The sequence below is a fragment of the Paramisgurnus dabryanus genome, chromosome 1 (genome assembly GCF_030506205.2).
Source record: "Paramisgurnus dabryanus chromosome 1, PD_genome_1.1, whole genome shotgun sequence".
Classification (NCBI taxonomy): Eukaryota; Metazoa; Chordata; class Actinopteri; order Cypriniformes; family Cobitidae; genus Paramisgurnus; species Paramisgurnus dabryanus.
In genome coordinates this window covers 15,952,862-15,971,530 of record NC_133337.1, presented here as the reverse complement: position 1 = coordinate 15,971,530, position 18,669 = coordinate 15,952,862, and the positions used below count along the sequence as shown (strand labels likewise).

Below are 18,669 nucleotides of genomic sequence, written 5' to 3'. Positions count from 1 at the left end.
ATTTTCCGGCTTTTAATACATTTTTAAAACGTTTAACCTTTTCTAATCTTTAAAATGTTTTTTTTTTTTTTTTTTTTTTTTAAGGAAACTTTAAAATTATCTGGTTTTATTTAAGAGTATTTCAATACTATGGCTGAATCAAACCATATAGCCTAGCTTTTAAGGATCAGACCAAACAGAAATTATACGCTATCTAAAAAGGTACCCGGTTGATATTAACTAATGGAAACATTTAAGTGGTTAAATATGATATAATTGATCATAAATTAATCAAGCTTTATTTGGATGCTTTCACGGGAACAAGCTATATTTATATTTTATTTTTATATTTTATTTTACTATTAAGCAACGTGTTGTGAACAAATCTGTTTCTTCATTGTGAAAATATTATTAAAATAATTTTTATCCAAAAATTTGCCTAAACCGGTTGATGTTTTGGATGTGACGTCACAACAAAAGCCTGTCAAAAATTGTCAGTAGGCAGCTGTTTTGTCGCGCAGACGACGACTGCATTTACTAAGTCTGCTTAATATTAATCTTTTGGTAATTATTACCGCGGTGTTTTAAACGTAATTCAAATTCTGAAATCGCACTGCCAACATTTAATTCTCTTCAGAAAGTGAAGCGAACCGTTTCCTCTTAAAATCGCCTCAGACAAGAAAACGTAGAATGAATTGGGTCGGAGGATCACGGTCAGTAACCAACAGCAAATCTTAAAACATATTATAAAAGGACTTTATTTTATTTTACAAAGTAGAAATGTGAAAGTGTAAATTAAATTATATGTGTCATCTTTACAGTGTTGTATAAATGTATGAACTACAATAACCAAACCTATCTGAACTAACCCATCAGGAGCAGGTCTATGAAACACAAAGAAGAAACCATAAAACAGAGGGTGAGTAGAGTTAGTTTATTTTTTTTTTAATGTGACACGGTATACTGTTTTTGGGTGCATAAATTGATAGGGTTTGAAATGGAGTTATGTGACTGGAGTTTTGGGAAAGTAATATTATTGCTTCACGATGCCATAAGAACCATTTTTGGCTGAATAAAAGAACCTTTACAGCCAAAGAACCTTTCTGTTTCAAAAAAGGTTATTTGTGGCAAAAAAAAAAAAAAGGTTCTTTAGCTTATAAAAAAGGCAAAAAAAATTGTTTTTAAGAACCTTTGACTAAATGGTTCTTTAAAAAAACAAAAATGTTTGTAATGTTTAGCATGTTATTTTGTTTTAAATCATGTCTGTTGTGATTCCTCTGTCATCTTTAGGCTTTTTTTCAAAAACAGAGGATGAAGAAGTTTAAAAAAGTTGACCCACAGACATCACCAAATGAAAACAATGCTGCCAATGTGGACCTGCTGACATTATTCATTGTCAATCAGATTGCATCAAAGAAAAAGCACAATGGTACTGTAATAATTCTTAAATTACAAGAAGGGCAGGACTTGTTTCCAAAGTAGTGACCATTGACTGTATTTGAATCTTTTTAAAAGCCTTTGTTAAAAAATATTGATAAATGCACTACTGAACATCATTAAAGCACTAATTTTAAGATGGGTTTGGTTGGTTTATGGACTTTTCAGGAGGCTAATAGTATAATATCTGTACACATTAGTTTTCCCGAATGGTGGCAGGTTTTTGGGGCAAAAGCTTACCAGCATTCCAAACATGAATAAACCGTTAAATGGTTTAATCTTTCAATAAAGTTTCAAATATAAGATCTTGAGTTCTACTTTATCTTTCAGGCAAACCTAAAATTAATTTCTTTAATGCAAATGAGACCAAGCCAACTTTGAACGAGACCTTAGAGTTACCAATGAGCCCATGTTCTCCTTCAAACCTGGACCTTGTCACCAGTCAGCCACAATACAGGTGTAGCTCCTTATGCATGTTATTCAGTCTACTTGCATGCTTCTTAGTAGTTCATTATGTGTTATAAACATTTAAATTTTTTTGACAGTGCCCATGACAGTGACACAGTCGATACACCTGGTTTCAATATCAGAAAACATTGTGTTTCTAAAGAATTTAAGTTCAAGCCGGTAAGGATGACTAAAAACTGCAAATACCTTAAACTATCCTGTATTTATTTAGACTCTTACCTTCATACAATATATACTTCAAACAGCACTCTGCACTAAATAATGGATTGATTATTTTTAGCTTTCACCATTGCTTGAATCTAACCTCAGTGGCTCAGAAAACCAACCTCACATCCAAAACACCATTAGCCCTTTTCCACCAACCACCGGCTCCTCAGAATCATTTCAACCTGGACCTGCATCACATGTCTCTTCCTCTCTACCATGTAGAGAAAATTCTGACCCCAACACCACAAAGGTAACCTGTGCTCCTTAGACTGTTGTGTTGATTTTAAATCAGACATGATGCCATGGGTGTGTATACAAAGCCATCAGAGGGAGAGAGCTAGTAAAAAAATCCATTGAGCTGTTCAAAAATCTTTTTGTGGCAGGCTGCCACAAATAAATCAATGAATGGGAAACACTGAAGTTTCTTTTCAAACTTTTATGTCTCAGTTATCATTAGTGTAAATCTTAAACAACTGCTTACATAAGAATCCAAATTATGTGAGTGTACTGAATAAATAATTGTTATTAATTTAATGTTTGTACATTTGGGGTTATTATGTGCAATTTGTTGACAGAAATTCAATATAATATACATAACTATATTATCAGTGGTGTTGAAACCTTACAAAATGAACTGTATTGTTTTTATTACTTTAAAATGTGCAATTTTTATCTACATACACTGTGAGTCTCCTTACATGGAAGTCGCCGACATGTTTCTACGGTAGCCCTTAATGGAAAAACTGTTTAACAGTGTGTGTTTCGTTCATAAATTGTCTTAGACGACGACATGTTTGCCATGTGGCATTTTCCAGGGATGGGCAACTTTGGTCCTGGAGGGCCGGTGTCCTGCAGAGTTTAGCTCCAACTTGCCATAGCACACCTGACTAAAAGTTTCTCTAGCCCTGCGTTCCAGTTTGTTTTTTTATGACCCTCCCTCGCTAACTTCCCTCAGTTCACTTGGATGTACGTCACTGCATACGTTGTATGAGTGCCCACTACTGCTAGAACACTTCAAGTGGGTTCAAATGGATCGCCCTAAGCCCGTGATCACATGGAAAGTGACCGCCCCCTCCATAATTTGAACTGTGCAAAGCGCGAGCTGCTGAAGTGACGTCACAATCGTGTTGCATTGTGGTATATGAAGCTGCCTGAAGTGTAAATATGAAGTAGACTTGCTCCCTCGGTCAAAATCGAGGGAGCGAGGGTCTGTCCATATAAACTTTCTTCGTTCACTTGACGAAGTGGAATGCACTTCAAAATGGGGACAGAGATTCCCCCGAGGGGAAGTGTTTAGGGAAGTTTGCGAGTGCATGTCTGAAACTGGAGTGGAACGCAGCCTAGTATGCCTAGTAAAACCTTAATTGGCTGCCTCATGTGTGTTTAATTATGGTTGGAGCTACTCTGCAGGACACTGGCCCTCCAGGACTGAAGTTGTCCATCCCTGCCGTAGCTTCTCATTGCGTTTCGAATTTGAGGTTGGTTGCAATTTGCAATCTAACTGCTAGATGCCGCTAAAAACCCACATAACACTTTTAAGGTATACTTGTACAGTATTAGGTTAAAACCATGGTTAAATGGTTTTTATGCTTTAAGAGGTCACCAATCTAAAATGACTAACTGTAAATGTTATGTTTCATTTAGTTTGAGCTGTTCTCCCAGCCAATGACATCGGCTAATCCATGGACAGACGTATCGGATGATGCAAATGGTTTGCAGAACAGCTCAGTGGCTGATATTCTATTTGGGATCACTTTACCAAAGTGGGTGAACTATTAATATCATTTAATGTCAATCTATCAATTTGTTATTATTTAGTCCTGCTTTGTGGCAACTCCACATGAAAAATAAGCATTATAAGGCATCAAATATTTAAAGTTTTTTTGTGTTCAGCATATGGAAGTTTTCAAGTGTTTGAAACGTATTTGCTTAAAATGTCTTGAATTATAACAGTGAAACTACATCTAAAACATCTTTAAGGTGCTTATTATAAATTTTATATTATTTATATGCAGTTTTTCAGAGAAAATCGATTGAAATTGATGAAAGAAACGGTGACAAGTTACTTTCCCTTATTTCTGTTTATGTCCCTTATGTTCTGTTTACGTCGAACTACCAACCAATCTGTTACAGCACAGACACAGCAGGGCAGTCGGCATACTCAGGTTTGTATCCAACCAGCCCTTTAAAGAGCAGTGAACAACTGGAAGAGCCACTGTTTATAGATTTCACCAACAAAGATCATAAAGGTAAAGATATAGTTTAAACAATTTCTTTCAAAAAATCGTTATGGTCTATGTACTGATGCCCTATGCATCCTTTATTAGAAGTTTTATAGAATTTAAGTATGTATTTGCTTATATTTTGGTTCTTTGTCTGTGAGAAAAGCTTAGCCTATGCAAGTAATCAGTTCTGTTTATGAGTCTAAACAAGTTTTTTCCTTGTAACTGCTTATAGAAAATCCTTACGCTGAGAAAACAACCAACATCTTTTTGGAAACGTCATTTTCTTCCTCCACAAGAGTCCAGTTAGTGCTCTGCTTTTGGCAAAATAATATTTTTTGAAAAAGCATAGTTTCTCTTTCATTTTGATCACCTCATTGCTTTCTTAGAAGAAACACTGATGGATCACAAAGCATGGACCGTGATGGCCACATCCTAATACAGGTATAAAAAACAAAGGAATAGTTCACCCAAAAATGAAAATTACCCCATATTTTACTCACCATCAAGCCGTATATGACTTTCTTTTTTAGCCAAACCCAGTCAGAGTATTAAAAAATATCCTGGCTCTTTTCAGCTTTATAGTGGCATTGGATAGTGCCTCATGTATAAAGCTCTAAAAAGCGCATCCATCCATCACAAACTAATCCACTACACTGCCAAAAATGGTTCTTCTATGCCATCATAAAGCACATTTATTTTTATGAGTGTACATGTTGAAAGCTCACTCTATATCTAATACATCTTAACTACTTAAAACTGATTATTTTTTTAAAACATTCTACATTTTAATTACCTTTGAAATAAAAATGTTTGTCTTAATATCTGTCAGTATATGGTGCATAACAAATACCTCATTTTGCATGATGAGAATTAAGTGTTTTCGAGGCAATTAAGTTTGGAAAGAAATAAAAGATCAGTTTCTTCTTTCTGCAGAATAAAGCAAATGATGGGAATGGTGAAAAAAATGGGCCAGCAAAGCAGGATGCAGAGACGCAAACGGCAGATGTTCCTGCTTTGTCCTGCTGTGATGTCTCAGTACAGTGTTCACTTATTCAGACAGGCCCCATCAACTGCAACGCTTTTCCCACTGGTGATTATAAAACCGGCAGCTGTACCACTAGGCGGCAATCTGTTCATTTCAATGAAATGCCATCTGGGGCAACAGCAACAAAAGAGAAGGCGCAGACACATCCAAAGCAACGAAAGGTTTCTCATTACGCAAATCTCACAAACAGACAAGCCAGAGAATATATTGGTGTGTCAGAAATAGTAATTTTCTATCCTTTGTTTACTCCAGAACAGAAAATAGGGCAACTGTTGGAATGCAGAGTGAAAGAGAGGTGTGAGGACCAACGGTTGGAAAGTGTGATGCCAAACCCTGTCAAGGACGTCAGGCGTGCAGAAGAGAATCTGTGAAAGTGAAGAACTTCGCAGCAGAAAAAGGTGCAAATTGTGTCTCTAAGGAAACCGAGACATATGACGAAATTGCTTACATTTTGTTGACATTGAAGTGAAATGACAAAGGATTTGTTAGAAAAGCAGCAAGAAAATGAAATCAGACACCCAGAGCTTAAAGCAGATTATAATTCACTTGTTCTGTGCCTGTTGCACCAAAAACAGAATCTTATAAAAGCATTGTTATATATCATTATCTCTTTATTATATTATATTTCCAGGTACATATTCAAGTTTCAAAGTTCATATATTTACTTTTATAGAATATAAATCTAGCAAACATTTACAGTAACAGTAATCAAACACAATATTTGTCCCCACTAGTTTGTATCAATGGTATAAACACTGCATTACATTTTCCACATATAAAATACACTAAAAACATTTGATGTTCATTGACGGTGACAAAGGGCTGTCCATATTGGAGCACCTTCCAAATACAATTTAAAATTCAAATACATCTGGTACACATGAAACTGTTCAATAAAACTCTAAATTACATAAAAGACCAATTCATTTTTCTTCTCTGATACTGTTTTGGAGATGTGGTTAATTTCTTAAAGCAATATTTCACCCAAAAAATTAAAATATATAATTTACAAATTGTCATGCCCTCACAAACCTGTATGATTTTTGTCTTGTGTGGAATACATAAGATGCTTTGAACAATGTATACATGCTCTTTTCAAAACAATGAAATCATACAGTACAGTGACCCAGGGGTGTCAAAGACAAGAACCATGAAGTACCATAAACGAGTCTACTGCACAGTAGATACTCCTATGCACTACATTCAAAGTCTCTTTATTATATTATATCTATATTAAAAGCAATACTATAGCTAATCTCTTAGCATATAGCATATTCCTATTTCCAAATATATTGTCTGATTTAAATTTTAATTCCTACAGATAGTTTTAGTTAATAATGTATAATAATGTACATTTTAAAAAGTTAATAATACTTACTTTAGGTATGTTTCTCATACGCAGCTATCATATGGCTTCAAACTACTTAAAAAACATTCATTGTTCTGAAAAGAACAGCTTATTAAACATTCACTTGTGTGTTCCACGGCTGAAAGAAAGTCATACAGGTTTAGAGAGACCTGAATATATATATAATTGTCTTAGTTTACTTTGTGCTTTAGTCTCATTCAATAAAAAACACATAATAATTAAACATAACAAAACACCATACACATATCCTGATGTGCACAATTATGTATCACCAAACAGACTGAAACCTTAAAATGAGTGCTTTTAAATTGATTTTACAATAGCTATCGATTTTGATAAAGCTAAAGCCACAACATACAGATTTTCAGGTCAGTTTGGCACATGTTTATGTGTATTTGTTCACTGTATTCTTACATAGTATCACAACAGAACATTGAATATTACGGTATTTGTCAAAACAGTTATCCTATCCATGGACAAGACTGACGCAATGGCTTTTGTACACTAGGCTAAGGAAGACAAATAAACTTATACAAAAATAAAAAAGCAAACTTGGAAATGACTCAAACAATACTAAAACAAACTGAAGCGATTGTAAACATATTTTGTAAGGCCACACTACACTATCACAGGAAACTGCTCAAAGCTACATAACTTTTTAGTGAAGGCCCTACTAGTAATAACGTTTTAAAGTCTAAAATAAGACTTTAAAACTAGACAATCAAAGGCAGATCCCATATTACAAACAAACAACGTGGTATGCTACAAGTTTTCAAAGCCTCAATATTTGCAAAGATTTAAATGAGTAGGCCACCGAGACATGAAAATGACATTTATAGACATTGTCATATTATATTTTGTTGATGTTTAGCAATTGGATCAGGTTAGTATTTTTAATTTAAGGTCATTTTTAGATATAAAATTTGCATTGTGTTCGCATTAAACGTTACATCAGAAAAAAACAACATCCTTATGCATATATTATACATAAATAAGCAAAGGATATTAATCTAACGGTGAAGTAATTTGCCAGTAGATCTGCATGTGCCGCAATGCAAAACCACTGACAACACTATAACAACTGACTTGGCACTGCATGTTTTTGTTTGTGTGTGCTCTGCAACCCTGTTTTCACCATCTCAGTGAACATCGGGATGAGAGGGACTCAACCTGATCAGTAAAGCAGGCGGATCAGGGTTGAGCGAGTCTGTTCAATCGATACCTTCTCATCCCCTTCTACTTGTTATTCAACATCTGACACATCGTTGTCCGACAGGTGGTAGTTTGACCCTTTGACCCTGATGTATTCAACCTGCCGATCCTCGTCTGAATCTGAGATGCCGCACGAGCACAGCTGGTTTTCAAACAGCGACTCGATCTCCTCCAGTCGTCTGCCCTTAGTCTCAGGGAGACAGCCGTAAATAAAAAAGAAACCGATCAGGGCGAAAGAAGAATAAAGGAAGAATGCACCTGGAAAAGATTGGAGAAACAGTGTTGCTTTTATGGAGAAGCACAAACATTTGAGGCAACAGGACATTTATTGCGAATTGATTGAATAAAAACAAGGACCTGATCTGAATGATAATGGCTAAATAGTTTGAACTTTATCCAATAAAGCTGGTCACTCATGACCTATTCTATTTATAGGTAAACCCAGAAGGCAGATTTTTGATTCATGTTGACCTTAAGAGGAAAGCAATACTGAGTCATTGCGATATAATTAGTTCTGAATAACCTTCATGCATAGTACATACTCTTGAAGTTACGAGATCAAATACTGTATCGATGCTGACATAAAGGTCATGCTCCGCTAATTAAAGCTTTACCGTAGTAAGTCAGGTACTGGGCCATGTGGAGGAACGTTACTGACACCAACACATTAAAGGTCCAATTCACCCCAGCTGAACAAGCGTTGCCTGTGCTTCTGGCCCACAGAGGATAAATTTCAGAATTTACGGTCCAGGGCATAGGTCCCATGCCTGTTAGGAAGTTAAAAACATTGTTGGGTTTAGCATCTGTTGCTTATGTGCTTGTTTTAAGCCCAGACCAGATAAAGAAAAACAGAACAACCAAAAATTATTTACATATTACTTTATACTAGGGATGCACCGATAGGATTTTTTTGGGCTGATACCGATACCGATTTAAACAGACAACTTCTGGCTGATACCGATGCCGATATTAAACACTTGTATACAATACTATACAGTTGGTCTATTAGCTAGTTTATTTCTGCATCAAATTATTTTTTACTGAACATGGATTTGATCTAATTAACATTCAACTGACCAACATAATAAGAGAGGCAAAAATTAAGCTAAAACAAATATAATAAGACAGCATGACAACCTTCAAAGGTGGTTTTTGCTATTCAGCATTTATTTTATTAACAACATTAACTCATTTTTTTACATATAATGGATTCTTTATGCATTTAATTAATAAACAATCGGTATCGGCCTTTCTCGTGCTATTGCCGATATGCCGATGGTTTCAAATTCATCAAAAATCGGTCGATAAATATCGGTGGCTGATACATCGGTGCATCACTACTTTATACATTTATCAAATAGTACATTTCTCTTGGCCATCTTACCTGGGGCAAAGCAAGCAAGATAAAGCACTAGTCCCAGTAGAACAACCCATGAGTAAGAGGTTGGACAAAAGTTATAAGCCCACATAGCACTATCCACCACATATGTGTTGTTGGAGCACCTGTTGGAGGTAATAAATATAGACACAAAGTGGCTGGTGTTCATTTTACTATATATGATTGCATGCATATAATGGTATATAAAAAAAACTGAAGCAGAAACTTAATTATTTCAATAAAATATATCAAATATATATATGTGAGTCACACAGGGAATTATTTATTCATATTCCTGTAGCACAAAGAGTGTAGGATGAGTTATGTAACAATGTTTAATATTTAGGATTAGAGGTTGGTTGATATTCCAGCCTTCAGTACGAACAACAGTATTTGTGCTTGCATTAGGAAATACTTAAACATAGAAGGTGACTGAAAAAAACTTTATTGATCCTGGACCACAAAACCAGTCATCACGGGTATATTTGTAGCAATAGACCAATTTCAGCCTAGTTTTACCCATAAACTTAAAAACTGTAAACTGTAAAACAAATAACATAAACCAGAACAAGCTAGCCTCTGCATTATCAGTGACTCACCTGCCCCACGCTGCTCTCTCAGTTGAAGCCGGATTGACTGGTACACATGAGGAGGCAAACACAGCAGTGTTGTTTTCCTGATAACAGTAACCACAGCCAGGGTCCAACATACATGGTTCACAAGACCTGAAACAAAGGCTAAAGTTACCACCGAGCATATTTGAAGATTTGAAAAAAATGTATGTGCTAGATCATGGCTTGATCCGCAGGGTACACGCATACTGATGAAATGTTTACCTTGTAAAGCCCTATTCGGACAGGATTCGTTTTACGGGGTAAATTAAGTAATGCAACTTTACCACAGGACGTCTGTAATATTGATGGTCAATTTGCACAGGATTAAAAATCTCAGTAAAACATACAGAATTGGGAGGGGTAACTCGATTACGCAGTGCATCACCTCCCTCTTCGTCACGTACTGTACACATTATGTTGCTTCCTGATATCACATGTGCACGGAGATGTATAAAGTACTAGGGACTCAGACTTTAGTAAAAGTACAGGTGTTCTATCAAAAAAGTGACTTGAGTAGAAGTTGAAGTGCTCTTTAAGCACAGCACTTAAAGGAATAGTCTACCCTTTTGCCATATTAAACTATGTTATTACCTCAACTTAGACAAATTAATACATATCTATCTTTTTTCAATGCGTGCACTGTACAGCGCGACGTGAATGTGTTAGCATTTAGCCTAGCCCCATTCATTCCTATGGTACCAAACAGGGAAGCCACCAAACGTTTTCCCTATTTAAAGACTGTTACATGAGGAGTTATACCAGTAAGTATGGTGCCACAAAATAAAACTTTTTTTTTGGTACCATATGAATGAATGGGGCTAGGCTAAATGCTAACACATTAACAACGCGCTGTACAGTGCACGCATTGAAAAAAGATAGGTATGTATTAATTCTTCTAGGTTGAGGTAATAACATAGTTTAATATGGCAAAAGGGTATACTATTCCTTTAAGTGGAAGTACTAAAGTATTAAACATGTTTTGTACTCAAGTATTGCAAGTAGTTTATTTTAAAATATACTACTGAAGTACTGCAAAAGTACAAGTATTGTGTAATGTAGTTATTAAAGAAAACAGTCAAATGTTTGAATATAATAGTTCAGATTCATTTAACTGATATGGCGATAGAGAATTCAGTATTAATGAAATATTAGTCGATATAATGGTAATAGGTAAAGGTACAAGGTGTTTCAATGTATTTAGGTTTCCTTCTTTCACGCACACTCGCCCTTTCTCGCACATTCAACGCCCTTTCACGCAACATGACGCTGATGAGAGCAACTCGAAAATGGACTAGGGAGGAAACCCTGTGTTTAACTTTGGTTTGGGGAGAACGTCAGTTTCAGAAACAGTTTCATGCCTCTGAGAAGTGCTTTTGAACTTTTTTTGTTAAAGGTCTGTGTCGTCGTATGCAGGAACTGACTTGCCACTGCCTTGTTCCACTGCTTAAAAACAAGCAAATTCTTCAAGCGTTTCCATATTTGATAAAAACTTGCAAAATTACAGGAAATTATGAAATTTACGTGTATATTTACAGCTGGTCTATTCGCACAGGATTAGTATTACCTGAGGTAATTTCTCTGGACCTTTTTACAGAAGGTAAAAGTCGCCGTAATGATTACTAGCATGGAGCATTAGGACGGGACTAAAATCACTGAGAAGCTCTAAAAAAAATGCTTTAACCCACCTCTCTATGAAAAACTAATTCCATCCGAATAGTACTTATGTCACTTTGGATAAAAGCCTCTAACAAATGCATTGTGTAAAGTATTAAAGACATATGTATTATATGTTTACAATGTAAAGACCCCATCCGCAGTCAGTTCCAGGCAATGTACAGTATTGAACATTAACAGCAACAACAGCTGCTTAAATTATTTATATATAATCTTATTATTATGACAATCTGCTTTACATATCAACAATCCAGTAATTTGGCTGAAATTTACCGGGGGGACTCATAGTTGGGCTCATATTTTATTTGTATATGACTAGATGCAGAAATCCATCCCTCCCATGAAATTCACTCGCTGTACTCAGTCCTCCTAATTCCCTTGACCATTTCCAGCCGTGCTCAATATTCCTAATGTGTTCAGATAAAAAATATTGTGTGATACACAAAGGATGGCCAATCATAGAGCTCATTTACATACAGAAGTGTACATTACATATTCATTTGCAATGAGTTTGTCCCTGCTTCTCCACCTTATAACTCTGCACTCCGTAACAATCTCTATTGTAAACAAACACATACATATTGCACAAGTCAGATTTCTGTAACCACGCATGCTTCCAGGACCAGGAATGTCCACCCCGATCTAGTATATAGCCCTGCACATGCACATACGTCGAACGTCTCTGTATGCAAATGAATCAAATAAACAATGCTTTGCAAGGTTGTGTGTTTGACCTAGTGCAAACGTTCGCATACACGTAAAAAACAAACTATACTCTGCGCTTAATTATCTCTGGCACAAAGAGAAGAGTTAAAAAGTGTAATTCAATCTAAAGTTCCCAGCAAACACAGGTAGATTCTAAAAAAGTGCGGAGCCCAATCGTTGGGTTACATTAACGTATAAATATAACATAAATTTTTATATTTGACCAAACCAAAAACCCCAGCGTTAAATAACAACCCATTTTTTAGAGTGTAGACTAAAACACGGCTGGTTGATTCTCACGAAACCATTGAAACACCACGGCACTAATGATTTTAGCTATAAAATGTCTAATATAGTAATATTAAAAAGCATCAGAATTAACACAATACTGTGTTCTACCTTGCACAATGTGTGATTTCAACATAAGAATTTATAATTTGTCAATTTTATCTCATTTTCTGCTGAAATTCTCATTACCGCAATGTGTCCGGCTGTGTTTGAACATGCATTATGTTGTAATTGAATCAAATTAACACAAAAATATTTAGAAAAAAAATAAATGGATGTTTTGCTAGAGTACTTTAGATGACAGAAAAAATATTTACTGAATATTCATGTATAATAATAATGAAGAAAAATTAGGAAAATGATGTGTCCATGCCTGATGTTCTCATCCTCCGCAACTTTTTGAGAACAGTTTAAGCACACATACAGAATTTTAATAAAGTTTGATTTTGAGTGACCAAGCACATGGACCAGTTACTTCAAGATGGCTACCAGGTAAGATCATTTTTTTACAGTTAATTTGAAATATTGTCTTGTCAGAATGCTTATCATTACCGCAACAGATGCTTATTAAATGTTAATTTAATTAATAGAAGCATAATACTTTGATTTTAAATGCATGTGCAGAATCTCCAAATTATGTTCTTTCAGGTTTGTCATGTCATTTTGAAAATATGTCAGTGTTGATGTTTTCTGACTGTTGCGGTAATCAGATTTTTTAGGACTAATTTTTTAAATTATGTTACAAAAAGTGTTAAATGATAAGTAAAAGTGTTTAAATTAATGTTCCCATTTACTCCAGACTTTGTTTTTCAATGTCTGGTGGGAAAAAAGTAAATCTAAGCAATTTTTACATTTTCATGCTTGACATTTTTAAAACCAAGTTTTCGTGAGAATCACTCGGCTACATTTGGGCTGTCAGTGAAATTTAATAGATTTCTAACCATAGCTCAAAAATAAATGAAGCTTAATACAACTGTAATCACTGTTACGTTGCTAACATGATGGAATATTATAAATCTCGCAAGTTATTTTGGTAAAACGACATGTAACCCACTTCAAGTTTATTTTGGCTTAAAGTGAGTTACTCGTAGCCGGACAATATATTGGGTCTATAGTTAACCTAGATGACTCTTAAGTAAATTATGAAATGCTTTAAAAACCATCAGTTAAATTACATAGCTGTTTGTAATAATAAACATGCAAGCAGTCCTCGTAAAAAGATCTTACATGGTGGTGACGCTGTGTTGGTTAAACACTGTTCCCCATTATAGACGACTTGAGGACATGGCATTCAAAAAACAATTCATACACAAATTGATATGTTGTCGCGATGATTGTGTGGCCATTACACATCCATTAGCAGAAAATTAACATGTTTTGTTTCAGCGCTGTGTGCAGGGTGAACTAGAGGACGGGTGTGATAATAAATTAGGATTGAGAGAGCTGCCACAATCTTCAGACTACAAGGGAGGTCATTGTCATGAGGTTAGACACTCTTCAGACACTATTACTGTGAAATTAGAAAACAGCAAGCATCCTGGACCCCCTAACACGCGCTGTTATTATTGCAAAGTACACACCAATGAGGCCAAACACAAAATTGATTTTTGCTGTTGTTGGAGGCCAATGTGCTGTTTGATGAGTAAAGCAAAAAAAAAAAAAAAAACAGTAGAAATTGTATTATTTCACAGTAAGAGTATGGTTACAAGCATATGGTGCTTACGGGACCATAAACAGCCATAAACCACAAACAGAATGTTTATGTAAAATGTGAACATTTGCTTCATTGTTGACATTATTTAATTATTTAGTATCACAAAGCCAGACCTTCTGCCGTCAGTCTGAATGTCTGGTTACATGAGACTAACAAGATACAGTAAATACAATAACTGGTGACACTAGTACACATGTCGTGTAGCTATGTGACTTTTCAATAAGCATTTGATCAAAGGAAAGGCAGACATTTACAGATTGGCTTTGTTTTTAGGCAGACCGTTAAAAAATGTAAATCCTGAAATTCAACCAAATCTCAAGTGTTTCCAAAATTGTGTTGCGTATGCATCAGACATTCAAACCGTCCGAGTCTGGAATCCCATGAAATACACAAATCAATTATTTATTTTGCCACTGGCAACCAGAACTAAAAGATAAATATGACTTTTACTGCATACTCACGCATGAGCTGTGCAGCTGGAGTTGGGTGTTGTGGGGTCTGTCAGATGTAGTGTGACAGGTGGAGAATGCTGAGCTGACAGAAGGAAACCGACAGCCAGGATGCAAAGACTCAAAACAGTGCCTATAGAGCGAGACAGTAAACATACATCACACTGCATGATGTATCCCTAATACAAATATTTTTTTTTTTGACATTTTCAGTAAACCCTTTGAGAAAACAAGAGTCTAGCTGTCACACAGAGAAGTTGTCACTCAATGCACAAACTACTCTCAAGGGTCAAATACATGATTAAAATGATTATCACTAAAAAGATAAAAAGATAAAAGGGTGTGTTTAATTGAAAGGCTGTGGGTAGTAAATAAGTTATATTATTTGAGTTCAATTAATTACAAGACCAGGATTTTATATAATTTAATATAATAATCATATAAGGATAGTAATTATGTTTTATGCTCTCTCGTTAAAGGTGCAGTATGTAATTTTTAGAAGGATCTCTTGACAGAAATGCAAAATCATATACAAAACTATATTTTCAGTTGTGTATAAAGACCTTTTATAATGAACCATTATGTTTTTATTAGCTTAGAATGAGACATTTTTATCTACATATACTTGCGTGGAAATCGGACAAACTTTTTTTAATAAGTTGTCTCCGACAATGACATGTTTTTCCGGTGGCGTCTATCATAGCTTCTCTATGCGTTTCAAAAGCGAGGGGTGAGCAGTGTATTGAGCTGTTGGTTGCAATTCGCAACCTCACCACCGCTAAAATTTATACACTGCAACTTTAATTGCGTTTCTTAATTAATTTACTGTTTACCTTTATCTTTTATGTCTGTCTACTAGATAGTATTTTATGTTTAAAATTTTTTATATCAATGTCAACAGGTAGCAGGTTTCTATTGTGACAACTTCATAATGCATGCTGTCATGAAAATGTCTTGAATAAACTATTTATTTATTTATATGTCATATTTTATTCTGTGCAGTAGTGTTGGAAATGTTGAGTGGCTACTTTATACAGGTATTAAAAAAAGAACAATACCAAGTAGCCCATTCTGGAATAAAAACTGTGACAAGCATCATGTACAGTAGCATATAAAGAGAAAAATAACACGCTAAAAAGGAAATTTGTAGGTTTCGTTGCAACACACGTTTATGCTTATCTGAGTGTGTCAATATCTTACCGCAGATGCTCCCTAAAGTAAGTCTGCGTCTGCCCACCCGTTCAACCAACCAAACACCTAGCAGGGTAAAGAGGAAATTGGTGAATGCTGTCACAGTCACTAGCCAGATGGCCAACCTGTCATCTCGAACTCCTGACATCTGCAGAATGGTTGCGCTATAATACCTAAAGACAAAATGGAAAGGGAACAGTTAAGAATGAATATTTACATAAAACAACTTTATTGTGCATTATTTACCTTTACAACTTACTGTATTAACAAAAGTAATAAATAAAGAAAAAATGCTAGCTACTGGCTTTTTTGAAAACGCTGCGCTTCCATTGGAAAAAATTACGCCGGCCGCGGGCGTAAAAGCTTTGGTGTGCATGCCCCCTAAATGATTTTTTTCGTTGTTAAGTTTATCTTGTTTTGTTTTTTGTTTTTGCATTGTGTAGTAACTGTTTTATAAAAGCAATGAGGTTGTGCGGTACTGCTCTGTATATGGTTTCAGCAGTAACAAAATTAAAAAACGGCTTTCGTGGAATAAACATAACTTCCGGTAAACTTCCACAAAGAATTAAGAGTAGTTTATTTCTGATAACTAGGCTAATTAAATAACAAGTAATGTATATCACCTTAGTTAAAATCATAGCTTAAGCATTTCAAAAACTACACTGAGCTAACGTCACTGTGTAAAATTTATGTCTTTTACAGATCATCTTTAGGAAACCAAAATATTTGTTACTTTCAACAAGGTATTTGATCCAGAGTTCAGTTTAGCCACTACCCAGACCATTAAACAAACAGAGACCGGAGGTTAAGTTACATCCAGACGCGTTACCGTTGTTAAGCACATGCGACATGAAAGCATCTATACTGCTGGTATATCAGCACCACTTTGCCCATATGAGAGAGCAGCATTACAATCAACTCAGGTGCCTCATTCTAGCTGATGCCATTTCATTTCCTCAAATTAAAACAGCCTCATTTCTGTATACTAAACATAATTCTAACATATTGTGTTTCATTATGGTTTCCAAAGCTTTAGGCCAAAGATTTTTCCTTAAAACAACACTAGATGCGAACTCTAGGAGCTACGCCTGTTTATTTAATCATCTTCATACTATTAGACCACACACATATGATTTAACATGCACACACATGCACGCCTATGACATCAGCACTTGAGCACTGCATAATGGATTGAAGGTTAAGTGAAAGAGCAACACTCAGGCAAAAGTGTTTTCCTCTACACAAAAGAGTGGAACAGGAAAACATTCATTAACTGGAAATGCTGTCTTGCCTAAGTGCATTATATTACATCTTATAAAAAGTTTCATGAAAACTTAAAAAAAAAAAAAAACATGTGCCAGCCATTCAATGCTGCACATGTACGTGAACATAAATAATAATAATAAAAGTAGATAATAAAAGTAGTGAAGTAAAATAGAAGGTTTGTGTAAGCCTATAAAATGGTTTATGCAACAGTGACAAATATATTTTCTAGGCATTTCAAAACAATTAAATCTGAATGAAATTAAAGAGGTCATACTGTATGATGCAATTTTATGTTTGCCTTTGTAGTGTTAAAAGCTATTTGTGCATATAAGATTAAAAGATTAAAGTCTCAAACCCAAATTTTTTGAGATATTATTTCTAAAATGTGGGCGGCAGTGGCTCAGTGGTTCATTTAGGTTGTCTACAAATTGGAAGCTTGGTGGTTCAACCCTGGCTCCACCTGACCAAGTGTCGAGGTGTCCTTGAGCAAGACACCTAGCTGCTTCCGACGAGCTGGATGGCGCCTTGCATGGCCGTCGGTGTAGGAATGAATGTGTGAATGGGTGAATGTGAGGCAAAGCTTGTAAAGTGCTTAGGACGGCCATTGGTCTATGAAAGCGCCATATAAATGCAGTCCATTTAATACTTAAAGTAAAGGATCATAAAATGCCTCATTTAAAAATACCCCCACACATCTACATCATTGTGTGGGAAGATTTGCAAAGAAAGAAGGCATAACTGTTTTTCTCGCTGTAGTATTGCTTCCGCCTCTGCCATGTCGTGGAGACGATGTGTTTTGGTAGAGGGCGTAACAACTTTTCAGAACCATAAGCTTTGTAAGAATTGACGGGTTTCAGTATAGAGGAGCAACAATAATGTACGTTATTTGGAAAATAATGTGTTCTTTTAACCTTAAAGGGATAGTTCGGCCCCGTTACATTACATTTAATCAACTGAAAGATCTAAAACATTTTCTAAAATATCCGAAAATGTGTTTGTCTGAAAAACAATGGACATATGCAACTCGGACAGCTTGGGGGTGAGTAAATCATGGGTTTAATATCATTTTTGGCCGAACTATCCCTTTAAAGCACCTAAATGCTTTGCATTACACCAAATACATAAAATAATGTTCTTATTAACAACTTCATACTGTATGACCCCCCACTTTAAATATTAAAGCCCCCCTACCCTAAAAATGCACTTTTAAATGTATTTTTACCAGAAAATGAGTCGCCAGTGTGTGTAGAAATACAAATCCATCAATTCTTCTTTGTGTAATCTCATTTAAACTGCAACAGTCACACAAAACTGTTTTGGTTGGGGATCCTCAAAACAATTTGGGCTGTTGGGGATCCTCTATCAATGTGATGTCACACTGATTATGCCCCACCCATGACCGCTCGCACCTTATGAGTGTGTAGTTCAACCTTCTGCCAGAGACACAT

At 35.5% G+C, this 18,669-nt stretch overlaps 2 protein-coding genes across 3 annotated transcripts in view; one reads left to right on the top strand and one right to left on the bottom strand.

Annotated features, from left to right (window-relative positions):
- The first annotated feature begins 151 nt into the window (after positions 1–151).
- Positions 152–5,803, top strand: LOC135760677 (uncharacterized). 2 transcript variants are annotated; one of them, XM_073813687.1, is made up of 11 exons: positions 152–898; positions 1,270–1,408; positions 1,747–1,873; positions 1,962–2,043; positions 2,165–2,341; positions 3,736–3,854; positions 4,225–4,340; positions 4,549–4,618; positions 4,703–4,757; positions 5,250–5,522; positions 5,614–5,803. In XM_073813687.1, exons 1-11 carry the CDS (start codon positions 866–868, stop codon positions 5,623–5,625), a joined length of 1,203 nt encoding a protein of 400 aa, XP_073669788.1. In that variant the 5' UTR covers positions 152–865; the 3' UTR covers positions 5,626–5,803. The 2 variants fall into 2 exon arrangements, with proteins under 2 accessions (XP_073669788.1, XP_073669789.1); XM_073813688.1 differs by lacking the exon at positions 4,703–4,757.
- A 148-nt stretch (positions 5,804–5,951) lies between these two features.
- Positions 5,952–18,669, bottom strand: part of LOC135760676 (proton myo-inositol cotransporter) — a 78,896-nt gene continuing 66,178 nt past the window's right edge. Inside the window, exons 5-10 of the mRNA XM_065274758.2 lie at positions 15,965–16,128; positions 14,777–14,897; positions 9,920–10,045; positions 9,327–9,445; positions 8,557–8,709; positions 5,952–8,200 (exon numbers count right to left, since the gene is read on the bottom strand). Coding sequence (XP_065130830.1) covers positions 7,974–8,200; positions 8,557–8,709; positions 9,327–9,445; positions 9,920–10,045; positions 14,777–14,897; positions 15,965–16,128 — 910 coding nt within the window. The 3' untranslated portion in view covers positions 5,952–7,973. The remainder of the gene's footprint in view (positions 8,201–8,556; positions 8,710–9,326; positions 9,446–9,919; positions 10,046–14,776; positions 14,898–15,964; positions 16,129–18,669) is intronic.